The sequence below is a fragment of the Lampetra planeri genome, chromosome 14, assembly GCF_965212315.1.
Source record: "Lampetra planeri chromosome 14, kcLamPlan1.2.h2, whole genome shotgun sequence".
NCBI classification, from domain to species: domain Eukaryota; kingdom Metazoa; phylum Chordata; class Hyperoartia; order Petromyzontiformes; family Petromyzontidae; genus Lampetra; species Lampetra planeri.
The window spans coordinates 9,902,831-9,927,037 of NC_136120.1; the positions used below are offsets into that span (position 1 = coordinate 9,902,831).

General features: G+C 49.2%; 1 protein-coding gene across 2 annotated transcripts in view; it reads right to left on the reverse strand.

The window, feature by feature from the left end:
* PKHD1L1 (PKHD1 like 1) overlaps positions 1-24,207 on the reverse strand; it is a 144,704-nt gene that overhangs the window by 115,556 nt on the left and 4,941 nt on the right. For both annotated transcript variants that reach the window (XM_078600544.1, XM_078600543.1), the window contains exons 3-15: positions 22,470-22,614; positions 20,479-20,587; positions 18,799-18,856; positions 16,921-17,014; positions 15,645-15,698; positions 10,096-10,169; positions 8,682-8,724; positions 7,866-7,936; positions 6,989-7,099; positions 5,284-5,373; positions 3,502-3,767; positions 1,653-1,744; positions 631-790 (exon numbers count right to left, since the gene is read on the reverse strand). In XM_078600544.1, coding sequence (XP_078456670.1) covers positions 631-790; positions 1,653-1,744; positions 3,502-3,767; positions 5,284-5,373; positions 6,989-7,099; positions 7,866-7,936; positions 8,682-8,724; positions 10,096-10,169; positions 15,645-15,698; positions 16,921-17,014; positions 18,799-18,856; positions 20,479-20,587; positions 22,470-22,614 — 1,367 coding nt within the window. The remainder of the gene's footprint in view (positions 1-630; positions 791-1,652; positions 1,745-3,501; positions 3,768-5,283; positions 5,374-6,988; positions 7,100-7,865; positions 7,937-8,681; positions 8,725-10,095; positions 10,170-15,644; positions 15,699-16,920; positions 17,015-18,798; positions 18,857-20,478; positions 20,588-22,469; positions 22,615-24,207) is intronic.

Below are 24,207 nucleotides of genomic sequence, written 5' to 3' on the forward strand. Positions count from 1 at the left end.
CTCATTCAGTCAACCCATGGCACCTCGGTCTTTCCCGTGATCTCCTGCCAGCAGCGAGACTTCCACACTTCACGTGATGGCCTCAAGGTGCAGCTAGGCTGGCACAAGCGCTGTGGTGACGTTACCGCCACTTGGTGGTGAACGGCGGCTGTCGTCGTTGTTGTCGTGTAGTGTCGTGGTTAATTGAGTACCTGTTGCAGTGTGTAAATATCAACACTGTGGAGACAAAGGTAGCTGAACGTGGTGCTGGCCACCCACCACCTCGTGTACCGTGCAGGCCTTCACATCGGTGCTCGCTAGCGGCACTTGCCCTAAGAGCGAGTAAAAGGCTATACGAGGGATGTTTGTCTTTCAAATTTCAAATTTCGTTTATTAGGTATAGCCCTGTGAGCCATGCGGCTCTTGAGTCGGGTGCAACCGCAACAAACAAAATATGAACACAGAACATCTTAAAGCGACGACGCGCAACAGAAACACCCTGGATAAACCAGCAAATCTTCCAGGGGAAAAAACCCCCACCGTATTACAACGCTGTGTGCAAAAACCCCAGTGTGATGCAAGTCAAACAATAACAACCATAAGACAATTGAGATGAAAGTGATCAGGCCAACTCCGCTTTGTGGCTCACACCTGTATCTCGGGCTGCACCACCGAGGATGTTCGCAGCAGCTGCTTGTGGTTGATGGCGCTGGCGGTTTGCTGCTCCGTGTAGATGGTCTCCTCGCGGAAAGTCGCCACCTCCACCACCGCCAAGCCGTTGAACTGCTGGAAGTCCAGCTCCAAGTAGCAGCTGCGCTCACGTGGGACGGAAAGCGGAGGGCTGCTATGCAACACACGACAGTGTGCGAGGGGCTCAAGTATGAATATTGAGCTTCTTGTTTTGCACCGTAAGTAGCCAACCGTGCTAATCGGAGGCGCAAGGGAAGGACAACAAACTAAACACAAAAAGCGGTGTTGAAGAAATGAGTCTTCAATCTAGATGACTTAAAAGTGCATAGCTCCAGTGGCATCCTAATATCAGAAGAAAGAGCATTCTCGACGGCCCGCAGATGAGCATCTGAAAGCGCATGATGCGGTGACTGTCTTCGTTCGATGGATGACCAGAGTTCACGTGATGGTTTATGTTTCATGATGTCTCGCCGTCCGTCACAAAAACGGACGAATCAACGACTCTCTGGACAGCGCAGCACGACAAGCGATGTTAGAGGCCATTGCGTGGCAGCCCCTGCCTCCCGGTTGCCGGTCATGAAGCGCCACGCTGTAGACCCCCCGGTTAGGGTGGTCCCACCTGAGACAAAGATGCGTCCACCACGGCGTAACCGGCGAAAGGCACCTCAACGTGCACCGCTCGCCGCTCATGCGGGAATCGAACCCAGGTTAAGCATTTACACCATTGGAACCTCATTTGCCAGTAAAAAATATCATAATTGAGTCATTTTTGCATAGATCACAATACCTGCAGCCAGGTATTGTGCAGGTATTGTGGTCTATGCAAACATGACTCCTTGTAAAAAAAAGGTGTCAGTTTTGTTGCCAGATAGAAGGGTAAAAAAAAACAATTATCGAACCCAGGTTGTCGGAAAACGGCTGCTCGCCCGCGTGGGCGCGTAGACTCACGCGCGCGTGTACCGGTGAGCAGCAAGCATACTCACGGCTGGCCAGCCACGAGCTGAACGGGGGATGACCTCTGGGACGCGTCTTTAAAGTAGTTGTTGGTCACCCTGTTGCTGTAGGCGACCTTCACCTGTGGCGGGGGTGACACACCGGGAGAGCGCGTGAGCGGGGCGGCGAGAGGAGCGCGGCGGCTCCAACACGCAGACGTGTGGCGGCGTGAGCGCGACGACGCGTCTGTGACGAGAGCGCGTACGTCACGATGTCGTCTCTTATCGGTCACCGTCCTCGGAGTCGCTCACAATTACAATCAGGTGTGTGCCGTACGATTGATTGACTCTCAGTTAATAAATATGCAATGCCTTTGTCAAATTAAAGGAGTGTTCAAAAGAAGGAATATTGTTTCAAAACGTAATTGTTTTATTTTCCTGGTTAAGTCCACTGAGCTGTTTGCTCTGCTTCGGAGCTGACCTGTCCACACGTGATAGCTCATTGCAGGGGTTTTATCATCACATGCAGGGATTTATAGCCACAGCCAGATCATCTAAATCAGGGGTGGGGAACGTTCGGCCTGCGGGCCGTATAAGGGGAGTAGCAACATCATCAATACCAGCTAACATCACACGCCTCACCAAAGAGAAGCAGTTCCAGGCGTCACATTAGGGGTGAGTTAATTAAATGTTTGACCAAATATAACGGGCTAATTTTTAAGTTGATAATTTTGTATGGCCCGCGAATGATGTTATAAATATCCAAATGGCCCTTGGCGGAAAAAAGGTTCCCCACCCCTGACATAAATGCATGTTTCTAAATGTGGAGGGAAAAACCAGAGGACCCGTAGAAAAATACACATGACCACAGGGAGAGAAAACACGCAAACTCCAAATATACAGGCGTCAGGGTCGGGATCAGACCCGCGACCTCCTGCGTACCAAGCGAGGGTTACTATAACATCTCACTACCGCCTACTGTGTTGCACAATTTGCTGTGTGGATCGTTAAATTGTATGTTAGGATCATAAGACGAATACTCTATTGGAAGTGTCCAGTACCAAGTGCGGTTCTGTGCCATATCAATTATCAAAGAACACGCGTTTAAAGGCAATACTCTGTGACCATGCCACCAGCAGGCTGCCATGATGGTCCACAGGCCACACAAATGCCACACCAATGCCACACAAATGCCACACTAATGCCACACAAATGCCACACAAATGCCACACAAATGCCACACAAATGCCACACTAATGCCACACAAATGCCACACAAATGCCACACAAATGCCACACTAATGCCACACTAATGCCACACACACTAATGCCACACTAATGCCACACTAATGCCACACAAATGCCACACTAATGCCACACTAATGCCAGATTGTACTTGCTGGGCCTGGCGCGTTCTCTCGAAGCTGACGCATTCTCTGCCCACCCTAAAAGCCTCCTAATCGCTGCCACTGGCTTTTCAAAACACTTGGGCTTGTAATCAGAAAAACAACATTTTAATCTATATAACTGTGTCATATACACTATAGGGCGCCAAGGTGGTGAGATGTTAATGACCTCACCTGGTATACAGGAGGTCGTGAGGGTCGACCCCGACCTGACACCTGTTGTATATTCGAAGTTTGCATGTTCTCCCCCGTGGTTGCGTGCATTTTTCTCCGGGTCCTCTGGTTTTTCCCTCCACATTTAGAATCAACGTACGTTTAGAGGATTTGGCTGCTATACATTTCAACGTGATAAGCCACTCCGTTGAGCTATCCTTCGCGACAACCAGGTCACTTCTGAAGAAGAGCTATATAGCTCAGTGGGCCTTCCCTGGTTTAGTTTTATCGTTTATATAACTCAATTTCCAGAGCCGGTGGAGTGCTTAGCATTGCGCGTGCCTTGTCTGCCGGATCGCCGGACGGGCTGAGGAACAGCGCGCATCTGTCGTCCCCGCGCACGTAGAACTCGTAGCTGCCGTTCTCGGGCGGCACGAAGAAGCCGGAGAAGCGCGCCGCGAAGTAGTTCCAGCCGGTGGCCCAGCGCTTCCACGTGGCGTCCACGGTGTCGAGCACGTACCCCGGCGAGCTCGCGTTGAGCAGCGCGATCTTCTCCAAGCTCTGCGGTCGTGAACCGTTCCAGACCTCCAGGCGCAGCCCTCGGCCGCCTGCGTCGTCACACATGTAATGCGAGCAAGGATTGAGGGGGGGCGGAGTCTGGGTCACGTGGGGAGTGGGTGGAGTTAGGGTCACGTGGGAGAGGGGATTTAGGGGGAGAACCGGAAGGGGAAAGGGGAGTTGAGACGGAGTGAAACAAGAGGAGGCCACGCTGGGCAGGACGGAGAGAGTGGCGCGGTCGCCACGCGCAGGGAGAGGTCGACACCGTCAGCCATCGGTGTCAGACACAGAGAGAGAGAGCTAGCGGCTGTGGGAAGCTGGCTGTATACGGGGCAGCAGTAACGCTAGAGAGCGGAGCAGCGGTGTGGCTGCAAGGTGGGGCAGCAGGGAGGCTGCATATCGGAGCAGCAGGGAGGCTGCATATCGGAGCAGCAGGGAGGCTGCATATCGGAGCAGCAGGGAGGCTGCATATCGGAGCAGCAGGGAGACTGCATATCGGCGCAGCCGAGGGGCTGTGGAGAGACCGTCGGGAGAGACGCAGGCCTGAGCGAGGACGCCGTGGTAACGAGATTCGACGAACCCAATAAAGGACAACAGAGATCGACACCTGTGAGAGAGTCCTTTATTACACACACAAGAGCCACGGGGATGGTCGATCGTCGGCCGCCACGGTTTTATGAGGAGCGGGTGATAATTCCTCCGGGAAGAAAACTATAAAACTAAAAACTTTTTTTTATTTTACCACGTAAGTCCCACCGAGCTGTGTAGCTCTTTTTCAGAAGCAACATGGCCACAAATTATAGCTCAACAAAGTAGCTTATCACGTGGAAATTTATAGTGGCTAAATACTCTGAACGCATGTTGATTCTAAATGTGGAGGGAAAAACCAGAGGACTCGGAGAAAAATCCACGCAACCAACGGGGAGAGAGACATACAAGCTCCAAATGTACAGCAGGCGTTAGGGTCGGGATCAAACCCACGAACTCCTGCATACCATCTTCTTGGTTCTTTCGGTAAAGTCACGTAGAATGGAAATAATAAAATAATAAAAATAAAACATAATAATACCAGGCGAGGTAGTTAGCATCACGCCAACTTGGCCTAAAACACACAAGTTGGCACAGTAGAAGGCACAGGTGGTGCATCTGCCGGTCATCTCAGTCATTCAACCCATGGCACCTGGGTCTGTCACGTGACCTCCTGCCAGCAGGTGTTCAACACGTCACGTGGCCTTGAAGTGCACATAGCCTGGCACAAGCACTGTGGTGACGTCACCGCCACTTTGTGGCAAATGGCAGTTGTTGTTCTATGTGGGTAGTGGTAGTGTAGTGGTTAGCACTGCACTGCGCTACAAACATCGCGACCCAAGTTCGATTCCCGCTCACGCCCAACATCAGTGATGAATATCTAAATCGGTGAACCTCCCAGGGTCGACTCAGCCTTAAATGAGTACCTGGTGCATTGAGTCAACACCCACCACCTCGAGCTCCGTGTTGGCCTTCACGGCACTTTCCCCAGCCGTCTGTCAAGGCTATATGGGGATGTTTGTCTTTGTTTGGTGTTACCTGTATAGAAGGTCGCGTTGGAGGGCACGAAGCGTTGCGTCCGACATGTGATCTGTGTGTCCGTAACAGCCGTCACCAGACACTTGTGTCCTGCACACGACGTGGAAAGAAAATGAATCAATTCCAGGAGGCCACAGCTAAGGTCATGACAAGGAAGACCTGGAGATCCTGTGCTCGGTTATTTTGGCCCAGCTGGGCTTGCCATGGCACCAGGAAGCAGGGGCAAGGTGTGAGGGCCCACTTCTCAAGGAGGAGTTTAATGAGTCCACACAGAGTGACACACCCAATGGCGAGTGGCACCGTCACCCTCCTAGCCCCAGAGAAGAATCCGCTGATCCGAGCTCCACATATGGCACCAAGTCACCATTTATTTCGGCTGGGGTTGCCGCCTTTCTGGGTTTCATCTGGACATGGTCGGTGTTCGGGCGGCAAGCACTGATTTGTACCGTGATCCGGTAGCGATATCGCCGTGTTGAACTTTAGCACAGGAGTCTGCAGAGTGTTCAATATAGACCCAGGCCGACTGAAAAATGTGTCCGGGTTGTTCTGTGGAGAAGGTGGTCACTCTCGACCTAGCTCGGGCTTCGTGAGGAGCACCTTAGAGGAGCTGAGCTCCGCCGGGAAGATGCCACTTGAGCGACCGTGCGCCACAACATGGAATTCCGTGTTGCTGGATGTTGCAACACAGTTTGGGGGGGGGGGGTGTTTGTGGCCCAAAACACCATGACAACGGGAGCTGAAGTAACCATTGCTACCTTCTATTTTAGAGTAAAAGTGCGGTTAAACTTAGAAACTGCCTTTGCATCCAATGAGTACACAATTCATCTGCACGGACGGCCTGGGGTCCGCTGATACTCCGATTGATGCTCCTGCTGTTGTGGAGTGACTCATGCAGCGAGCTATGGCTGCAGGGTTTTGGTAGTACATGTTGTTTATGCCATTTATTGTGAAAATTCCGTCACAGTTCCTATGATCACCGTTTCATTGGTTTCATGGCTTTATTTTGGTGATTTCGAAAAGTGTATTGGTTTAGCCATGTTTGTTTGTTGTAGTACAGAGTTAGACTGATGGCCTTAATCTAAGTTGTCTTGTGGTTGTTGTTGTTGTTGTTGTTTGACTTGCATCCCACTGGGATTTTTGCACACAGCGTTGGTGTACGGTGTTTTTTTCTGCAATATTTTGCTGTCTTTTCTTGGATTTTCTGTTTGCACTCAGTCACATATTCACTTTAAGATGTTTTCTTGTTCATGTTTTTGTTTTTTGTTTGTTGCGGTTGCACCCGATTCAAGAGCCGAATGGCTCACAGGTCTATACCTAATAAATTAAACTTGAACTTGAACACGGGATGACCCCCGCAATTACGGTCTCAACCCGAACGTCGTCGACAGCATCAGGTACGGAGGGATTGGCGGCTCGATGGGTCCAGGACAGGAGCGGCTCGGTGAGGGCCGGGACAACACCCTAACTCCGACGAGGACGCGGGACAACACCCTACCTCCGACGAGGACGCGGGACAACACCCTAACTCCGACGAGGACGCGGGACAACACCCTACCTCCGACGAGGACGCGGGACAACACCCTACCTCCGACGAGGACGCGGGACAACACCCTACCTCCGACGAGGACGCGGGACAACACCCTACCTCCGACGAGGACGCGGGACAACACCCTACCTCCGACGAGGACGCGGGACAACACCCTACCTCCGACGAGGACGCGGACAGGAGCGTCCGTCTGGTCAAAGAATCGCCCGGTGACCGTGAGCAGAGTTCCGCCTTCCAGGCTCCCGGCCGCCGGAGACACGGCAGCCACCTCTACCGGGACGACACACGAGGCTCGGGGTGGAACACTCGGCACGGCACAGCGGGCGCGGTACAGCGGGGGCCCAACACGTCAATTCTAGTCAAGGCGCATCCGCCAACTAGTGACATCATGAGACATCTCCTTTACCAGTGGCAAAATATAGTAATAGGTTTTCTTTTTATCATTATCATCATCAGAGTTGTTTCTTTTGTTTGCATTTTGACTGCTTGTGTTGTGGTTATTGCAAACATGATGCCTTGTATATAGGTGTCAGTTTTTGTACCAGTTGAAAGGGTAAAAACCTATTACTAGTGACATCATACCCATGCATCGGTCACGAGTGCCGCACTAACCCGTCTAAGACAGCAAAGGCATCTTGCAGCAACTAATTATCATGCATCTGATTATGACGCATCTAATATTCGTCTAATTATCACCCGTTTAATTATTACGCATCTAATTTCACACAGCTAATTATCGGGCATGTAATTATCACGCCTCGAACGATCTAATTGTCACGCATCTAATTATCATCGAATTATCACAGATCCAGTTATCGCAGATCTAATTATCGCACGTGTGATTATTGCACAGGATTGAGTTGTAGCTGGAGCATGCAGTCAAAGTACTTTGTGACGTGACTGGTGATACTCTACTCTCCGCGTCGAGCCGCAATGCTGCCCAATAGCGAGGTGCAGCCGACCCGAACCCCACGGCGACCCCCTGCCATGCGGTCACCACGCAGCCCTTCGCTCACGCAAAGAGCCACACACTCACCCGCGTAGGACTGGAACATTGACAGCTTATTAAGGGCCGACACAAGGAACGTGCTTTTGTCCGGCAAGGATCTGCGTACACACACACACAAATATCCCCCGTGTAGCCTTTAACAGACTGCTGGGGCAAGTGCTGTTAGCGAGCACCTATGAAGGCGGAATAATATACAGTACGAGGGGGTGGGTGGCCAGGGCCATGCCTGGCCGCCTTTGTCACCCCAATGCTGACTTTTACACGCTGTACCAGGTACTCATTTAAGGCTGAGTCATCCTAGGGGAGGCCCAGCACTGGTTCAGATATTCATCACCGATGTTGGCTGTGAGCAGGAATCGAACTCACGTCACAAATTCTAGATTTGAAGCTTTCGTGACTGCAAGGATTCATACTCTTAGATTTTTTTCGGTAAAGTCACGTAGGTAAAAATAAATAATACAAATAAAATAATAATAAATCACGACGTTTCGGAGGCATCATTGATACAGTAAAATTACTGTATCATTGATACAGTAAATCTAGCTGTGACGGTCCCACCTGAAGACGGAGACTTGTGTTGCCTCCGAAACGTCGTGATTTATTATATTATTTTATTATTATTTTTCACCTACGTCACAAAGTTTGTGGCGCAGTGTGCAAACCACTACACTGCCGCTCCCCGCACACATGCACACAGCCACACAAAGATACACGCTCGTGCTCCCATGCACATACCCTCACGCACGCTATATTGTGTACGCACGCGTATACGCACATAACACCGCGAAGCTATGGTGCTACGAACGTCAATAATTTGGTCGGAAAATCAAAAGTAGTGTTTACCTTCCAAAGTCATCACTGAGGATGAAGCTCACGTTCAAGTGCCCTAGACAAAGACAACCCAAACGCTCCGGTTAGCACCACGACCAAGGGTCCAGGACACGTTCCAACTTCTCCGTTGCCGTGGGCAAGGCAACAATTCCGTTACACTTTTATTAAAATTCATAATATTTTTACAATTCATAATATTTTTGAAATTCATAATATTTTTACAATTCATAATATTTTTACAATTCATAATATTTGTAAAATTCATAATATTTTTACAATTCATATTTTTAAAATTCATATTTTTAAAATTCATAATGATTTTACAATTCATAATATTTTAAAAATTCATAATATTTTTTTAAAATTCATAATATTTTTAAAATTCATAATATTTTTAAAATTCATAATATTTTTTTAATTCATTATATTTTTAAAAACACTCGCCAAGAGGTCATGGTGGCTGGCAGTAAAGGAGGGATCTATTCTGGCGCGGTGGATTTCACACCTGATGATGATTGCTTGTGTTGCAGTCGAAACGTCGTGAGAATTTTTTATGTTTTATTTGTGTTATTTTATTATTTCCCTTCTACGTGACTTTACCGAAAGAACCAAGAATATAAGGTAATGTAGCTCAGAGAGTCGGAAATAACTGCTAACATAGGCAGGTAGGATAGAAGCATCACAGCCAGTTATGACTTCACCTGGTTAATAACGTCCTTATTGACCAGGTGAAGTCATATAATCATTCGAGGATAAATAAATGTGGAAAGCGCTTCATGTTTTCGTGTAATTTGTTTAATCAGGTTATCTGTATCTGTTATTAGGGCTTAGATTAAGAACTAATAACATCTTAGGATTGAAATATGTATAATATGAGAAAATCCTAAGGGGTTCACAAACGATTTCTCGGCGAGTCGTGATACAGGGCGTTCTGTGTGTACTGTGTGTACTGTGTGTGTACTGTGTGTGTACTGTGTGTACTGTGTGTGTACTGTATGTTCTGTGTGTACTGTGTGTACTGTGTGTTCTGTGTGTACTGTGTGTACTGTGTGTGTACTGTGTGTTCTGTGTGTACTGTGTGTACTGTGTGTGTACTGTGTGTGTACTGTGTGTACTGTGTGTGTACTGTATGTTCTGTGTGTACTGTGTGTACTGTGTGTTCTGTGTGTACTGTGTGTTCTGTGTGTACTGTGTGTACTGTGTGTACTGTGTGTGTACTGTGTGTTCTGTGTGTACTGTGTGTACTGTGTGTTCTGCATGTTATGTGTGTACTGTGTGTGTTCTGTGTGTTCTGTGTGTACTGTGTGTTCTGTGTGTACTGTGTGTTCTGTGTGCACTGTGTGTACTGTGTGTGTACTGTGTGTACTGCGTGTACTGTGTGTTCTGTGTGTTCTGTGTGTACTGCAATGGGACTTGGTGCACTTGCCAATGTAGGTGCTGGTGATATTGCAGGAGAGGTATCCCTTGTTGCTTTTTTCATTGTCCAGCTCCAGGCGGTACCTGTCCCGACGCACAGTGGGCGCGTCACACGGCACATCACACAGCGCATCACGTGGTGCATCATACGGTACAACACACAGCGCATCGCACAGCACAAACCATTACTGCCATGTGCATCGCCTCATCAGCCGGGCATACCACGCACGCAGAAAGGTACAGCACACCCTGCACCACAGCAAGCATGACAGACTCGTCACGGTGGCTAGGAGATGTTAACTACCTCGCCTGGTATGGAGGAGGTCATGTGTTCCATCTCGACCCTGACGCCTGCTGTATATTTGTTATTTGCATGCCTCTCTCCTCGTGGTCACGTGAATTTTTCTCCGGGTCCTTCGGTCTGTCGCTCCACATTTAGAATCAATGTGAGTATTTAGCTGCGATAAATGTCCACGTGATAAGCCACTTCCGTGAGCTATCATTTATGGCCAGGTCGCTTCTAAAAAAGAGCTATGTAGCTCAGCGGGGCCTTACATGATAACATAAAAATGGTAAAGGAATAGTAATAGACTCACTGCCTGACAGCAACACCAGCAAACGTCGGGCAACCACATCAAATGCCAGCGCACTTCGTGGCACTGCCAGTGGAAGTAACCGAATGAAGTGACAAAGCAATCTGAACTTGTGGATGCAAGTGGGCGTCTCTCATCACCACGTTCTTGAGTGATATCACGCACGGAGCGACATGGGAAAAAAAGGCCACGATCGCCAATGTCTGTGAAAAAAAGCCTTAGACCTCATTACATTCCTCCAGTTATTAATACATTTTCTTATTCCGAGAGAGAAAGCAGCACAGTGAAACTGTGGATGACTTCTCTCCACGTGTCGCGCAAGAGTCTCTCCCGTGAGCGACTAGCAGGGTGAAACAGTTTGTCCCGAAACATTTCACAAGCCAGGAGGAGACAGGGATTGTGGCAGCATTAAGAGTCTCATCAGCCGAACATCCCAGCAACATTCTAAAAGCCTTGATGTGTACGTATAATTTATGACGTTGCAGCTGGACATCGCAATTACACGGGAACAGCGCCAGCTTAGTGAGCAGAGCTGAGTGAGCATTCACGGTGCATTATTAGTTAAGTGGTTAAACCACACTAATGATTATTTTGTGCTGTGCATTACAGAGTTTTGCGTCAAACTATACATATGGCAGTGCATCAGCATTTGTTCAAGGGAGCCAGACTCTGCTGATGAGGAAACCGGTCCAGGGTTTTCCTTGTGTTGAACCAATGCTCCCAGAAGGCCGTGGGGCTGATGGGATGTCTGAAAAACACTGAAGGGTTTTTTTTGTTTATGGAGGGAGAGATATGGCAAGGAGGCGAACTGTCCGCTGATTGAATTTGCGTGTTGAGTATTCGTATTGGGGCGAGCGACGCGATTCGAGCGCACATCCGAGGAGGCCGGTGTCTACGTGCGCGGAGAAGAGTGTGCACAAATAACCGTGGTGCACACTCGAGGCCTGAGCATCCGCGCGCGTTGACTCCGCCGTCATCGCGCAAGAACCTGCTAACCTTTGCGGTGGAAAACATTGACTTGAGCGGTTGCGACACATGCGTGGTGGTCGCGGTGCCGCTCACAGATATATCATCATTCAGGCAGAAGTTGGGGTTGCGCTGTCAGCCCTCGCCGAACCGAGTGGAAGTTGGTGCGCGCAAGGGAAGCTCGCCGCAGCGTCACGCGGCAACGTCTTGAGAAATGTTACGCGAGTCGCTGACGCTCGGTCAGTACGTCGCGCCGATGTATATATAGGTTCGCCACGATGAACTTCTCTGGGTGAATTCTAGATTTGAAGCTTTCGTGACTGCAAGGATTCATGCTCTTGGGTTTTTTTCGGGACAGTCACGTAGGTGAAAGTAAATAATAAAAATAATAGAAATAATAATAGAAATAAAATATTGATACTTGATACAGTAAATCTGGCTGTGACGGTCCCACCTGTTGACGGAGACTTGTGTTGCCTCCGAAACGTCGTGATTTATTATTTTATTTCTATTATTATTTCTATTTTTATTATTATTTATTTTCACCTACGTGACTTCACCGAAAAGACCTAAGAGTGTTCTCTGGGTGAACACAAGCGCTTGCTTCGACGCTTACAGTGGGAGGCTCCGGCAGCCGGCACACGTGGGGGGGGGGGGGGGCATCTATCTCCGTGCGCCCTCCGCTGTGCTTTTGTCTCAGCCACGCGGTCAAGTGCAACGCAGCCTTATCCAATGGTTTTGCAGGAAAACACATTCCTGCGGAGGGAGCTGGTAGGAACGTTGGGTTGCTCGGTCAATGGCCAGGGTCAACGGCGGCGTGGTGTATTCCGCAAATATGACCGACTGTGAGGGCGGGCACAAGCCGGCGTGAGTAGGTTAAACTTTGAGTTTTATAAGGTTACCACGGGGTGAGCAGCCCCTCCCCACCCAGCTCCACCCCTCCAACCTCCCACCCAGCCCCACCCTCCCCACCCAGCCCCTCCCCACCCTCCCCTCCCCTTCCCACCCAGCCCCTCCCTGCACGATGGACACAATAATCCCCTGTGGGCTGGTGTAACCAGGAGGTTCGTACCAGTATAATCACGGAAACTACATGCCTTGACAATGCACCCCGCGTGACATCAAATTATTGTTTGGTCCTCATCATATGATTTTTTAAATTAAATTACATTTTACAGATTTTATTCCGAAACTTATTCATAATGAAAGGCATTACATTGCAAGTGACTGAGTGTTTCACCTTTCAAATGACAATTTCCTGAATCAGAAGGGATATTTTTGGGGACAGGACACAGTGTTGGTGAAAGTTCCAACATGAATTGCAATACCGTCGGGGTAATCCAGCATGTGTACTATCCGTGGGTATACAATGAGGCTCCACGCAGGCGTGCTGCAGTGACTATGGTGGGGATGTCGTGCGCCAACCTTACAACACGCTCAAGCGCGTAGACTTCCGCAAGCAAAGGAAAGCCGATGTCAGTTGAGGATAAAGCAAAAAATAAGTTGACGTTCATGTTATGCAACCACGGGTGAGAGCTCAAGAGAGCAGGATAGGCATCACATTTGCAAGAGCGACCTTGGGTCACCACAATGACAAAATAAAAAATATCTACATCGGTGAAGAAATTAGAAATCGGAACAAAAACAACCAGAAGCTCACAGGGTGATTGCGGCGCCGTCCGTGATTACATCTTTTTCGGTACAATTCCCCGCGTCGCATGAACTCGTGATTTCCAGCAAAATGACAGCGAGCTTCATGCTGCACGTATGACACAGAAGGCCGCAGGGCTTACGAGAGAACAATAATCTCACAGCTGTTGCTGCCAGTGTGTGTGCGTGTGTGGATACAGGCAGAATGCTTCCGCTGTCCGTGCTGTATTTCACGAGAGAACGCGAGTGGAGATGGTGTGACTAAATGAACACCGAGACGTGTGTGCATGTAACTCGAACCTAACAAAACAACTAAACTGTTTTTCATTCTACCAGGTAAGGCCCACTAAGCTATAAAGCTTTTTTTCAGAAGCAATCTGGCCACAAATAGAATCTCAACAAAGTGGCTCATCAAATGGATATTTAAAGCAGCCAAATACTCCAAACGAATGTTTGTAAATGTGGAGGGGAAAACCCGAGGCCCCAGATACAAATCCATACGACCACGGGGAGAGAGGCATGCAAACTCCCAATATGCAGGCGTCAAGATCGGGATTGAACCCACGACCTCCTTGTATGCCAGGCGAGGTAGTTCACATCTCGCCACCATTAGCGCCCTGCCACGGCCGCGCACATGGATCGCAGGCCACGCGGCTCAGCGGCAGTGCGAGTGGCTCGCAAAGCGAAAATCCGCAAGTTCAAATCCCCGTCGAGGATCTGACTCATCATCCCTGCGGGGCCGATTTTTAAAAAGCTGACAAATTTTGTGTGGAAATCGACAGCGTTTGGTGCCACGGAGAGCCTCGCCTGCACCCATGGGAAGGCGGACTTCCAACCTCCCGTGGGCAGAAGGTGAGCACCAAATGCCTCGATGCGCATTCGAAGGAGCAGAAGATGGCTCAGAATGCGCGTGAGGTAGCTGCGTAGTGCGCGTTGCGCTCCCCCCCCCCCCCCCACGTCTAGCCACCCCGGTGCTGGAAAGCGGTGGAAACGTGTCCGTGATAATAATGATCACGTGAAGTAGGAGTGTCGTGCCAAAGTAAGGGCAGCCTGGGCGTGCGCTTTGCCCTTTATAAGGAGTTGCGGAACAGAAATCGAGAGTGATTCCAATTGCATGCTCGACCCAATGCTCAACCCCATGCTTAAGCCCACGCAACAGGATCTACAAATCGCGCTCGATCCCGCGCTGGAAGTCGCAACGATTACCGTACAGCGATTACGGGATCGAAGCTTTCCATCCGTTGCTCATTGTTGTGGCCTTGCTTCTATCCCGTTGGGTATATGAGGCTCGCGCGTGCATAATCCCTCCGTATATACTGTGTATCGCAGACACTCATTCTATCGCACACCACGCCGCCAGCTTGCCGTGCCCATGTAGCATCGCGTGCGGTGGGCGCGAGCTCAGGAGCAGTTGTCGAGGACATTGGGGGATTTGCCACGGAGCAATGAGGCTGATATAAACATTTTAAACCGGACTGGTACAATGAATTCATTCTTTTACATTCAGTGACTTGCTGAACATTTTCTCTATTTTTCACTCCTATCGTGCATTGTTGTATTGTTTGTTGGTGTAACTTTCTGGCCCCGTGCTCATGCTGGACATCTGCGAAAAAGAGCTTCATAGCTCATCGGATTCCTCCTCCGGTCTAAACAAAGATTCTAAATCTGACGCACGATGCAAGCGGCGTGGGGCCACGCCGCAGAAACAAACACGAAAACACACGCGGCGTGGAACAAGTAATCCCATGATGCAGGTTTTTTGGGTTAGATCGCGTACATATATGTGCCGTTAAACCTGCCACCACCCGACACAGCCAATTGGTAAGGTTTATCATGTAAACAGAACGTGCTAATTCGTTACTGGTACAGCACACCGATGTGTTGGAGAGCAAAGCCCAAAACACCTGTATTATGGATAATATTGGTCACGAAATCCTACGTGTTCAATGAAAGCAATCCCAGCGGCTTGGAGTAGCAGCTGCTGAAGAGGAGACACGCGCATGCACAGAGAGAGTCTCTGTGTACTTACACGTGAAGTCACAGGGTCATAGGTGTGACGGGTGGAGTGCGTGGTCGTAAGAGTGGTGAGGAGCGAGTGGCCTTTGTCTTTAATGGGGAGCAGTGATGTCGTGGTTAGCAGCGGGCTGCCCTACGAACCTGGCCACCCGAGTTCGATTCCCGCTCATGGCCAACAACGGCAATGATTATCTGGGGGACCTTTGCATTTGTCTCTGGAGTGAGTAGTTAGCGATGAGTAGTGAGGAGTGGTGGAGAGTGAGGGGTGAGGAGTATGCTCTCTGTACTCGGCGTGTGAGCGAACGAGCGAGTGAGTGCTGTGTGGCTCACTCACAGGGAGTCAGAGTTGGGCAACAGCAGCTCGCAGGGCATGCCTCCTGCATAGGCCCTGCGGGTCACACACACACACAGACACAAAGTCCCCCACAGCCCCGCTCACTCTCGCCGCACCATCACGAACGCATCACTCACCCGTGTGCTGTTTCATTCAGACGCTGTCGCCTCGACAGACCCGGTTTTCACCTGAGGACGGCTGCTTGCGTTGTGGCCGAAACGTCGTGAGAATTATTTTATTATGTTTTATTTGTATTATTTTATTACTTCCCTTCTACGTGACTTTACCGAAAGAACCAAGAAGACTCACCAGGGAGTGAAGCAGGTTCTGCCGTGCCCGCGGGAAATTTTATAATAACAAAGCATTCGCTGTAGCCTTATATAGTAAAGTGTTATCAACCAATAAATGAGTGTTTACCTGTGGGAGGAGACCAGAGTACCCAGAGAAAGCCCACGCGTGCGAGGGGGAAACACTCTATCCCACACAGAAAGAACAGGTGGAGTCCACATTTTCGCTGTGCTGCCTTCTGGCAAGCCAGGGGTACGAATCCTCCTCGATGACCACGGGAAGGGAGTTTCACGCCAACCCTCGCTGTCTCCGCAGTGCTGGATTACAGGCCAGACGCAAAGCCACCACCACCAGCGTTGTGTGTAGAAAAGCTCTCCAGACTACCGTCACAAAACACTGAATGTATGGCGATAATGTCGATTACAGTTTAACACGTAGCAGGCTTTCGCGACCAATATTATTCATAATCAACGTTTTTGGGTTTAGATGGCGTTATTTATAAATGTGTCGTAACCCTCCACCACCCGACACGGCCAATCAGTAAAAAAGTGTCACGTTGACAAAAGACAAATAGTTCACTGCTTTAGCCCACTGGTGTGTTGAAGCGTGAAACCACAACATTTACAATTTGAGTACGACGTTTCGCTGGTAATTGCATCCAGCATCATCGGGCAATTCGCCAGAAACGTCACAGTACTCAAATTGTAAATGTTGTGGTTTCACGCTTCAACACACCGGTGGGCTAAAGCAGTGAACTATTTGTGTTTTGTCAACGTGACACTTTTTTACTGATTGGCCGTGTCGGGTGGTGGAGGGTTACGACACATTTATAAATAACGCGATCTAAACCCAAAAACGTTGATTATGAATGTCGATTACGCCGCCATGTGTCTGTCCCAACGGGCAGCGGTGGGACAGAGACGCAAGTGTTGACCAGCAGTGCCGAGCGAGGGGAACGCGAGGTGGAGGAAGAGGAGCAGGTGGTCACCTTTGAACCCGAGTGGACTTCCCGTTGGTGCTCAAGGCCACGTTGTTGCCGTACACGCTCGTGTACACGTTCCCTCGCAGCGTCACCACGGTGCCTGTTCACCACCATCGACATCACCGTCGCCAACATCATCAACGTCGTCACCGTCAAAATCACCATCGTGTACACGCGCCATCTCACCGTCAGCCATGTTTCATCGCTCACCACCATCAACATCTCCCGGTTAAGCTGAAGTTCAACTTGTATTTAAATAAAGGCCAATGCCACAAACGAATTCGTTGCAAATCGCTTCAGCTCATACGTCCACCGTGGATGACAAAGCCATTGAATTCAGATCGCGCTCAAACAAATGAGGGTACACTTTACAAGGGGATCTGGACAGCAGCAAAGAACGATGCGTCCGCTCGTACAAAACAAATAGAAACATTAAATACAGGAGACACACTCATAAACGCAGCGATTAAAACGCTAAAACAGCGGCGATGTGCCAATAATAGAACCTACGTCACAGGTATGCAATGTACGTAACACAGGCGAATCGCTGAACACATGAACGTGAGGGTAAATAAACTAAACTATATTATTTGGGTCTTTCGGTAAAGTCACGTAGATAGAAATAACAATATCACGACGTTTCGATCGCAACGCAAACAATCGTCATTAGTCAACTGCCTTATGACGATTGCTTGCGTTGCGATCGAAATGTCGTGATATTTGTATTTGTATTTCTATCTACGTGACTTTGCCGAAAGCCCCAAAGAATATGAATTCCTGCAGTCACGAAAGCTTTAAGTCAAGATTTAAACTAAACTATGTTTTATCTTACCCCACTGAGCTATACTGCTCATTTTGCAAAAGCGACCTGGTCACAAATGATAGCTCAATTAAGTGGCTCGTTACATGGAGATTTATAACTAAAACAGATTTTTCGAAATGTGGAGAGAGAAACCGGACGACCCGGAGGAAAATCCTCGCGACCAAGGGGAGAACGTGCAAACTCCAAATATACAGGCGTAAGGGTCGGGATCGAACACCACAACCCTCCTGCATCCCAGGTGAGGTAGTTAACATCTCGCCACAGTGGCGCCCATTACACAGCGTCGAGTGAAATGTACGTTCAGAAGAAGATGGCCGAGCAATGAAACCCAAACCACCTTTTCCCCTCTCCGCCGAGAACATGCAAAAGAGTTTGCGAAACGCTGGTGGCTTGTGCGACCGAAAATCAGGGCAATTGGTGGTTGCTGGAGGCGGGGGCTATGTGCACGTTTATGTCACGCCCCGGAATTTGAGTGCTGCAAAAGATATAGATGAAATTTTGACTTGAAACTTTCGTGACCGCAGGAATTCAGAGTCTTTGGTTCTTTCGGTAAAGTCACGGAGATAGAAAAATAATATTATTTTATTTTTATTATTTTTATCCACTTTATTTTTTTATTTTATTTTTTCTATCTACGTGACTTTACCGAAAGAACCAAAAAATATAAAGATAAAGATCCTCTGTACAGCTTTAACAGACTGTTGGGGCAAGTGCTGTTAGAGAGCACCTATGATGGCCGGCACAGCACACGAAGGGGGTGGGTGGCCAGCACTACGCCTGGCCACCTTTGTTTCCATATTAGCGATGGTTACACACCACACCAGGTACTCATTTTATGCCGAGTCGACCTAGGGGAGGCCCAGGATCAGTTCCAGACAATCGTCACTGGTGTTGGCCATGAGCGGCAATCGAACATGGGTGGCCGGGTTCGTAGCGCAGCGCGCTAACCGCTACACCACCGCCGTACAGAACGGGCACACACACCACGTACATGCTGATGTTGTACTTTACGGTGACAATGAGGTTCGGTGGAGGGGGGGGGGCGTTGGACGCACGCTCACCTGGGGGGCCGGACGTGGGGCTGATCGATTCGATGTACGGCGTTTTCCACATTTCGGTCTGCAGGGACGGAGGCGCGTGTGTGAACAGCAGAGGTGGGACAAAGTCATTGTTATGCAAGTCACAAGTAAGTCTCAAGTCTTTGCTCTCGAGTCCCGAGTCAAGTCGAGTCAAAGATGAGGCAAGTCCAAGTCGAGTCTGAAGTCATCAAAATCATGACTCGAGTCTGACTCGAGTCCAAGTCGCATGACTCGAGTCCACACCTCTGAGGTGGGACAAAGTCATTGTTGTGCAAGTCACAAGTAAGTCTCAAGTCTTTGCTCTCGAGTCCCGAGTCAAGTCGAGTCAAAGATGAGGCAAGTCCAAGTCGAGTCTGAAGTCATCAAAATCATGACTCGAGTCTGACTCGAGTCCAAGTCGCATGACTCGAGTCCACTCCTCTGGTGAACAGCGAGGACAGATTAATCCCCCTCAAGCACAACTCCCGTATCTCACCACACGCAACTCACTCTGTCGCGTAGAAGCCAAAGTGCCGTTGATTTTTGCCGAGAACGGCGTTGGCGGCGGCAGTGGTTTTGGAAAGAGCGGTGGCGTTTCGTCAGAGTGAGCCCGACGTGTTAAACTGAGCGATGACCTTTAACTCGAGACTGCATTTTATAGAATTAGCAGGGGAAAAGTTTCACCTTTGGTCGTGCCAACGACCCAAACTCTCTCCCACCGCCACTATTTCAATGAAGACGTTAGAAGCATGGCTTCTTCCAAAGCGTGAAACGGGCTTCTCGTGCTAGGAGACCACCAGAAAATGCGTGCGCCCGTTATGATTTTGCTTTTGTGTACGACATGAGGAACGGCTGTTTCTACCAGATACTACTCGACTATTCTCGTGCATGATGGCAGCGGCAACACGTTCAGGAGCTGAATGGCAATGCCGAGGTCTGCTGGCCACCGAAAGGGCTTCAGAAGAGACGGAGTTTGTGTAGTTTTCCAATGCTTCCTTCTCAGCTGTAGGAGCCCAGACCACAGTGATTTATTCTTTGGTTCTTTCGGTAAAGTTACGTATCAAGATAAAATAATAAATTAAATTAAATACTAGAATACTATTATTTTATCTTGATACGTGACTTTACCGAAAGAACCAAAGAATAATTCCTGCAATCACGAAAGCTCCAAATTAAGTTTTCACAGTGATTTAGTTTGGGCTGTATGGCCACAGTCGCACTCTGGCTGTGTCTTTAATTTTCCATCTATGAAGGAGACATGCACATTGGTCTGCTGATTGGATGCGGTTGATGGTCACAGCGGTGTCTTCGAGGAGGAGGAATGTCAAAGCCAAGATGTGTAATGTTTGGGTTTCAAATGAGGTGTTGATTCTGGACTCCCACGTGGTTATGCTGTTTGCCGGCGTTCAACCAGATCTGGGTGAGATTGTCGGACGGCGACAGAGCAATTCCAGAAGGAGGATCGCAACAAATGTCAAACTAAATAGTTCATGAATTACTTTTCGCAGATGCTGGGTACGAGTACGAGCAAAGCTGTAGATGAGCCTAAAGTGAACTTCTTGAAAATACCAGTTCAACAAAATGAGAGGCTTGTTTTAAATTCAAACAAAGATTACATCACATTTTCATCTGGTGCATGTTAGTCAGGATCCAGGCTTTGCAGACAGCCGGGGGTAAACTCACGTTGAAGGTGCACTTCCATTTCTTATCAACGCCGTTGCAGATGTCCTGCTTGTGGACAGGCACCGAGTCGACGGTCACTTGCACGCTGTACTTGTCTTCCAGTAGCGGCCTACAGCAGCGGGCACGACAGGCAGCAGCAAACCCCCTTCTTTAGCACGTGTCCTGCACAACGCAGCGTCACGCGGATGGTCGCGCAGCCCACGTTGCGATTCGCAAGAAAACGTTGGGCCTCGGGCACAATGACCCGACCGAATCTGTGTCGTTAAGACCCCTCCACCACCTGACACAGCCCAACAATTCGTTCTTACTGTGAGGTCACGACACCCATTTAAGAAGTCGGGCTGGATGATGGTGTTCATTCTGGCTTCCCGCATCTTGTCCTGACGACGCTTGCCGTGGTCTCAAGTGAAACGTCGCACATCCCAATCGCTGATAAACCCGGGTTGTGAACATCATTCAACTCTCCGGCGTGAGCTGAAATGACGACAATCTGCGCATTAAAATGCACGTGGGCGCGACAATTCATTTTTGCGTGGCAGTGTTCTATTCTTTTCACGTGGTTTAGTGGTAAACCACACAAAGACAAAGATCCCCCGTAAAGTCTTAACAAACTGTAGGGGCAAGTGCTATTAGCGAGCCATTGAGGGGGTGAGTGGCCAAAACCACGCCTGGCCGCCTTTGTCTCCCCAGTGGCGATGTTTAGACATCGCACCAGGTACACCTTTGAGGCCGAGTCGACCTAGAGGAGGCCCAGGACCAGTTCAGATAATCGTCACTGGTGTTGTTGGCCGTGAGCGGGAATCGAACCCGGGTCGCCAGGTTTGTAGTGCAGCGCGCTAACCGCTACACTACCGTTCCCCACAAACCATACACACTCACTCTCACACACACTCTCACCACACTCACTTTCACACACGCTCAAATACACTCACTCTCACACTCACTCACTCTCACACACTCTCTCACCACACTCACTTTCACACACGCTCAAATACACTCACTCTCACACGCACTCTCACCACACTCACTCTCACACACACTCATTCACTCTCACACACACTCTCACACACACTCTCACCACACTCACTTTCACACACACACTCACTCCCACTCACTCACACACTCACTCTCACACACACTCTCACCACACTCACTTTCACACACGCTCAAATACACTCACTCTCACACTCACTCACTCTCACACACTATCTCACCACACTCACTTTCACACATGCTCAAATACACTCACTCTCACACTCACTCACTCTCACACACTCTCTCACCACACTCACTTTCACACACGCTCAAATACACTCACTCTCACACGCACTCTCACCACACTCACTCTCACACACACTCATTCACTCTCACACACACTCTCACACACACTCTCACCACACTCACTTTCACACACACACTCACTCCCACTCACTCACACACTCACTCTCACACACACTCTCACCACACTCGATTTCACACACACTCAAATACATTCACTCTCACACTCACTCACTCTCACACACTCTCTCACCACACTCACTTTAACACACGCTCAAATACACTCACTCTCACACACACTCTCACCACACTCACTCTCACACACACTCATTCACTCTCACACACACTCTCACACACACTCTCTCACACACACTCTCACACACACTCACACTCACTTTCACACTCTCACACACACTCTCACACACACTCACACTCACTTTCACACTCTCACACACACTCTCACCACACTCACTTTCACACACACACTCACTCCCACTCACTCCCACTCACTTTCACATACTCACTCTCACACACACTCTCACCACACTCACTTTCACACACACACACTCACACACACTCACACTCACTCTCACTCACTCAGACTGCCATTTCCCCTAAACACCGCGGCATACCGGCGCACACCGCTGCCCATCGCGGAGCAACAACGCACGGGGTGAGGCTGCCATGAGCAGCGCGGGTGAAGGCCGACAGACCGTGTGTAGCAGATGATGATGTTCTCGTGGCTCGAGTCCTTCTCCACGTCGCATGCCACCGAGTGCCTCCATGACACCAGGAACACGGCGTTGCCCAGCTGCGAGTCCCCGTCGCCGAAGCTCACCTGGCTCTCCTGGGCGAAACCTGTGCACTCCCGTGCCAGCCAAACGCCGTCGCACTCATTGAGTCTCACGGCTAAAACTAAACTATTTTATTTTTAAATCCTTTATATTAAGTTCACTTGCTTGCTTGCTTGCTTAGGACCGTGCAAATCTTTCGATCGTTTTATAACCCACTTCCCGTGATCCAATCGAGCTGACATGTTCCACACAGACTCGTTGTGCGTGACAATTAATGTTCGTGAAATTTTTTTTCCAAAATTTTACACTTTTTAGGACTAAAATATTATATTTAATTACCAATTGCTTAATGGTGCAATGCAATCATCTGACCCATAGGTGGCAGCCATCTCAAGCCAGAGGACGAGAGGACTCTCGCCGCCACGCATATAAAGGATTTAGAGTGAAAAACTTTGTTTTTACGGGTTATACTTATTACCAGGTAAGGTCCACGGGGCTATGTAGCTCGTTTTCTGAAGCGACCCTAGTGATATTTGATAGCTCAACGAAGTGGCTTATCACGTGGAAATTTAAAGCGGCCAAATAATTTAAACGCATGTTTCTAAATGTGGATGGGCAGACTGGAGCTCCTGGAGCAAAATCCACGCGACCACGGAGAGAGAGAGAGACACGCAAACTCCAAATATTCAGGTGTCAGGGTCCGGGTCGAACTTACGACCTCCTGCATACCAGGCGAAGTAGTTAACATCTCGCTACCGTGGCATCTAACGCCTTCACCCGGTATGTTCTGGAGCTCGGCGCGTTGACTTCATGCGCGAGGCACGTTCGTGCAGTGCAGGTGACATAGCCGAGCGGTGTGATGATTTATGCACGTTAAACTTTTTTCGCACAGTACCTAGCTAACCATGCTAATCGGAGGTATTAGAAAAGGACAACAAACTAAACACTGAAAGCAGTTCTAAATAAATAACTTTTCAACCTAGATTTAAAAGTGAATAGCTCCAGTGGCTTCCTAATATCGGAAGGAAGATCGTTCCAGACGGCCGTAGAAACACAACTGAACGCGTGCAATGCGGTGGCCATCTTTGTTCACTTACCAGCCAAAAGCCACTGCTACTGTGAGGATGACCGCAATTTGCGTGACGGTTTAATACGCAGGGAGGTGGGTGAGCTTTGTGCATTTGTGGCTCGTTCCAAAGATTCCGCGGTTCAAATTGTAGGCGAGGCTGCCCTGGCTAATGCTGCGTGAAGTAGCAAGCGCCATTCCGCTTCATTCGCAGTGGAAGTGAATGTCCCCGTGACGTCACTCGAAGAGGAGGAGGCCATCGTGTGCCGACGCCATGATCCACATTTTGCAGGTTTCGAAAAAATCACGGGAAACGTACGGCGACCGTCTCTCCCTTGCGAGAAAACTTAGCGGGACCCTCCCTAAAAAAAGTCTTCAGACTCCTTCAGTCTTTACTGGGTAAACAAGTGTAAAGGAGAGCCGACACAAGATTGCAGAGGGTTCGTCTTTTAATCCTTTTCTCGTTCCCGCCAAAGGCCCCTTCTTCCCGCCCGTTCTCCCCTTATATCTCCTCGATTACCCCTCCCACTAACCCTCCTATTGGTGGGAATCCTTCCCCTGACACCCCTACACAGGCATAACAATATACTA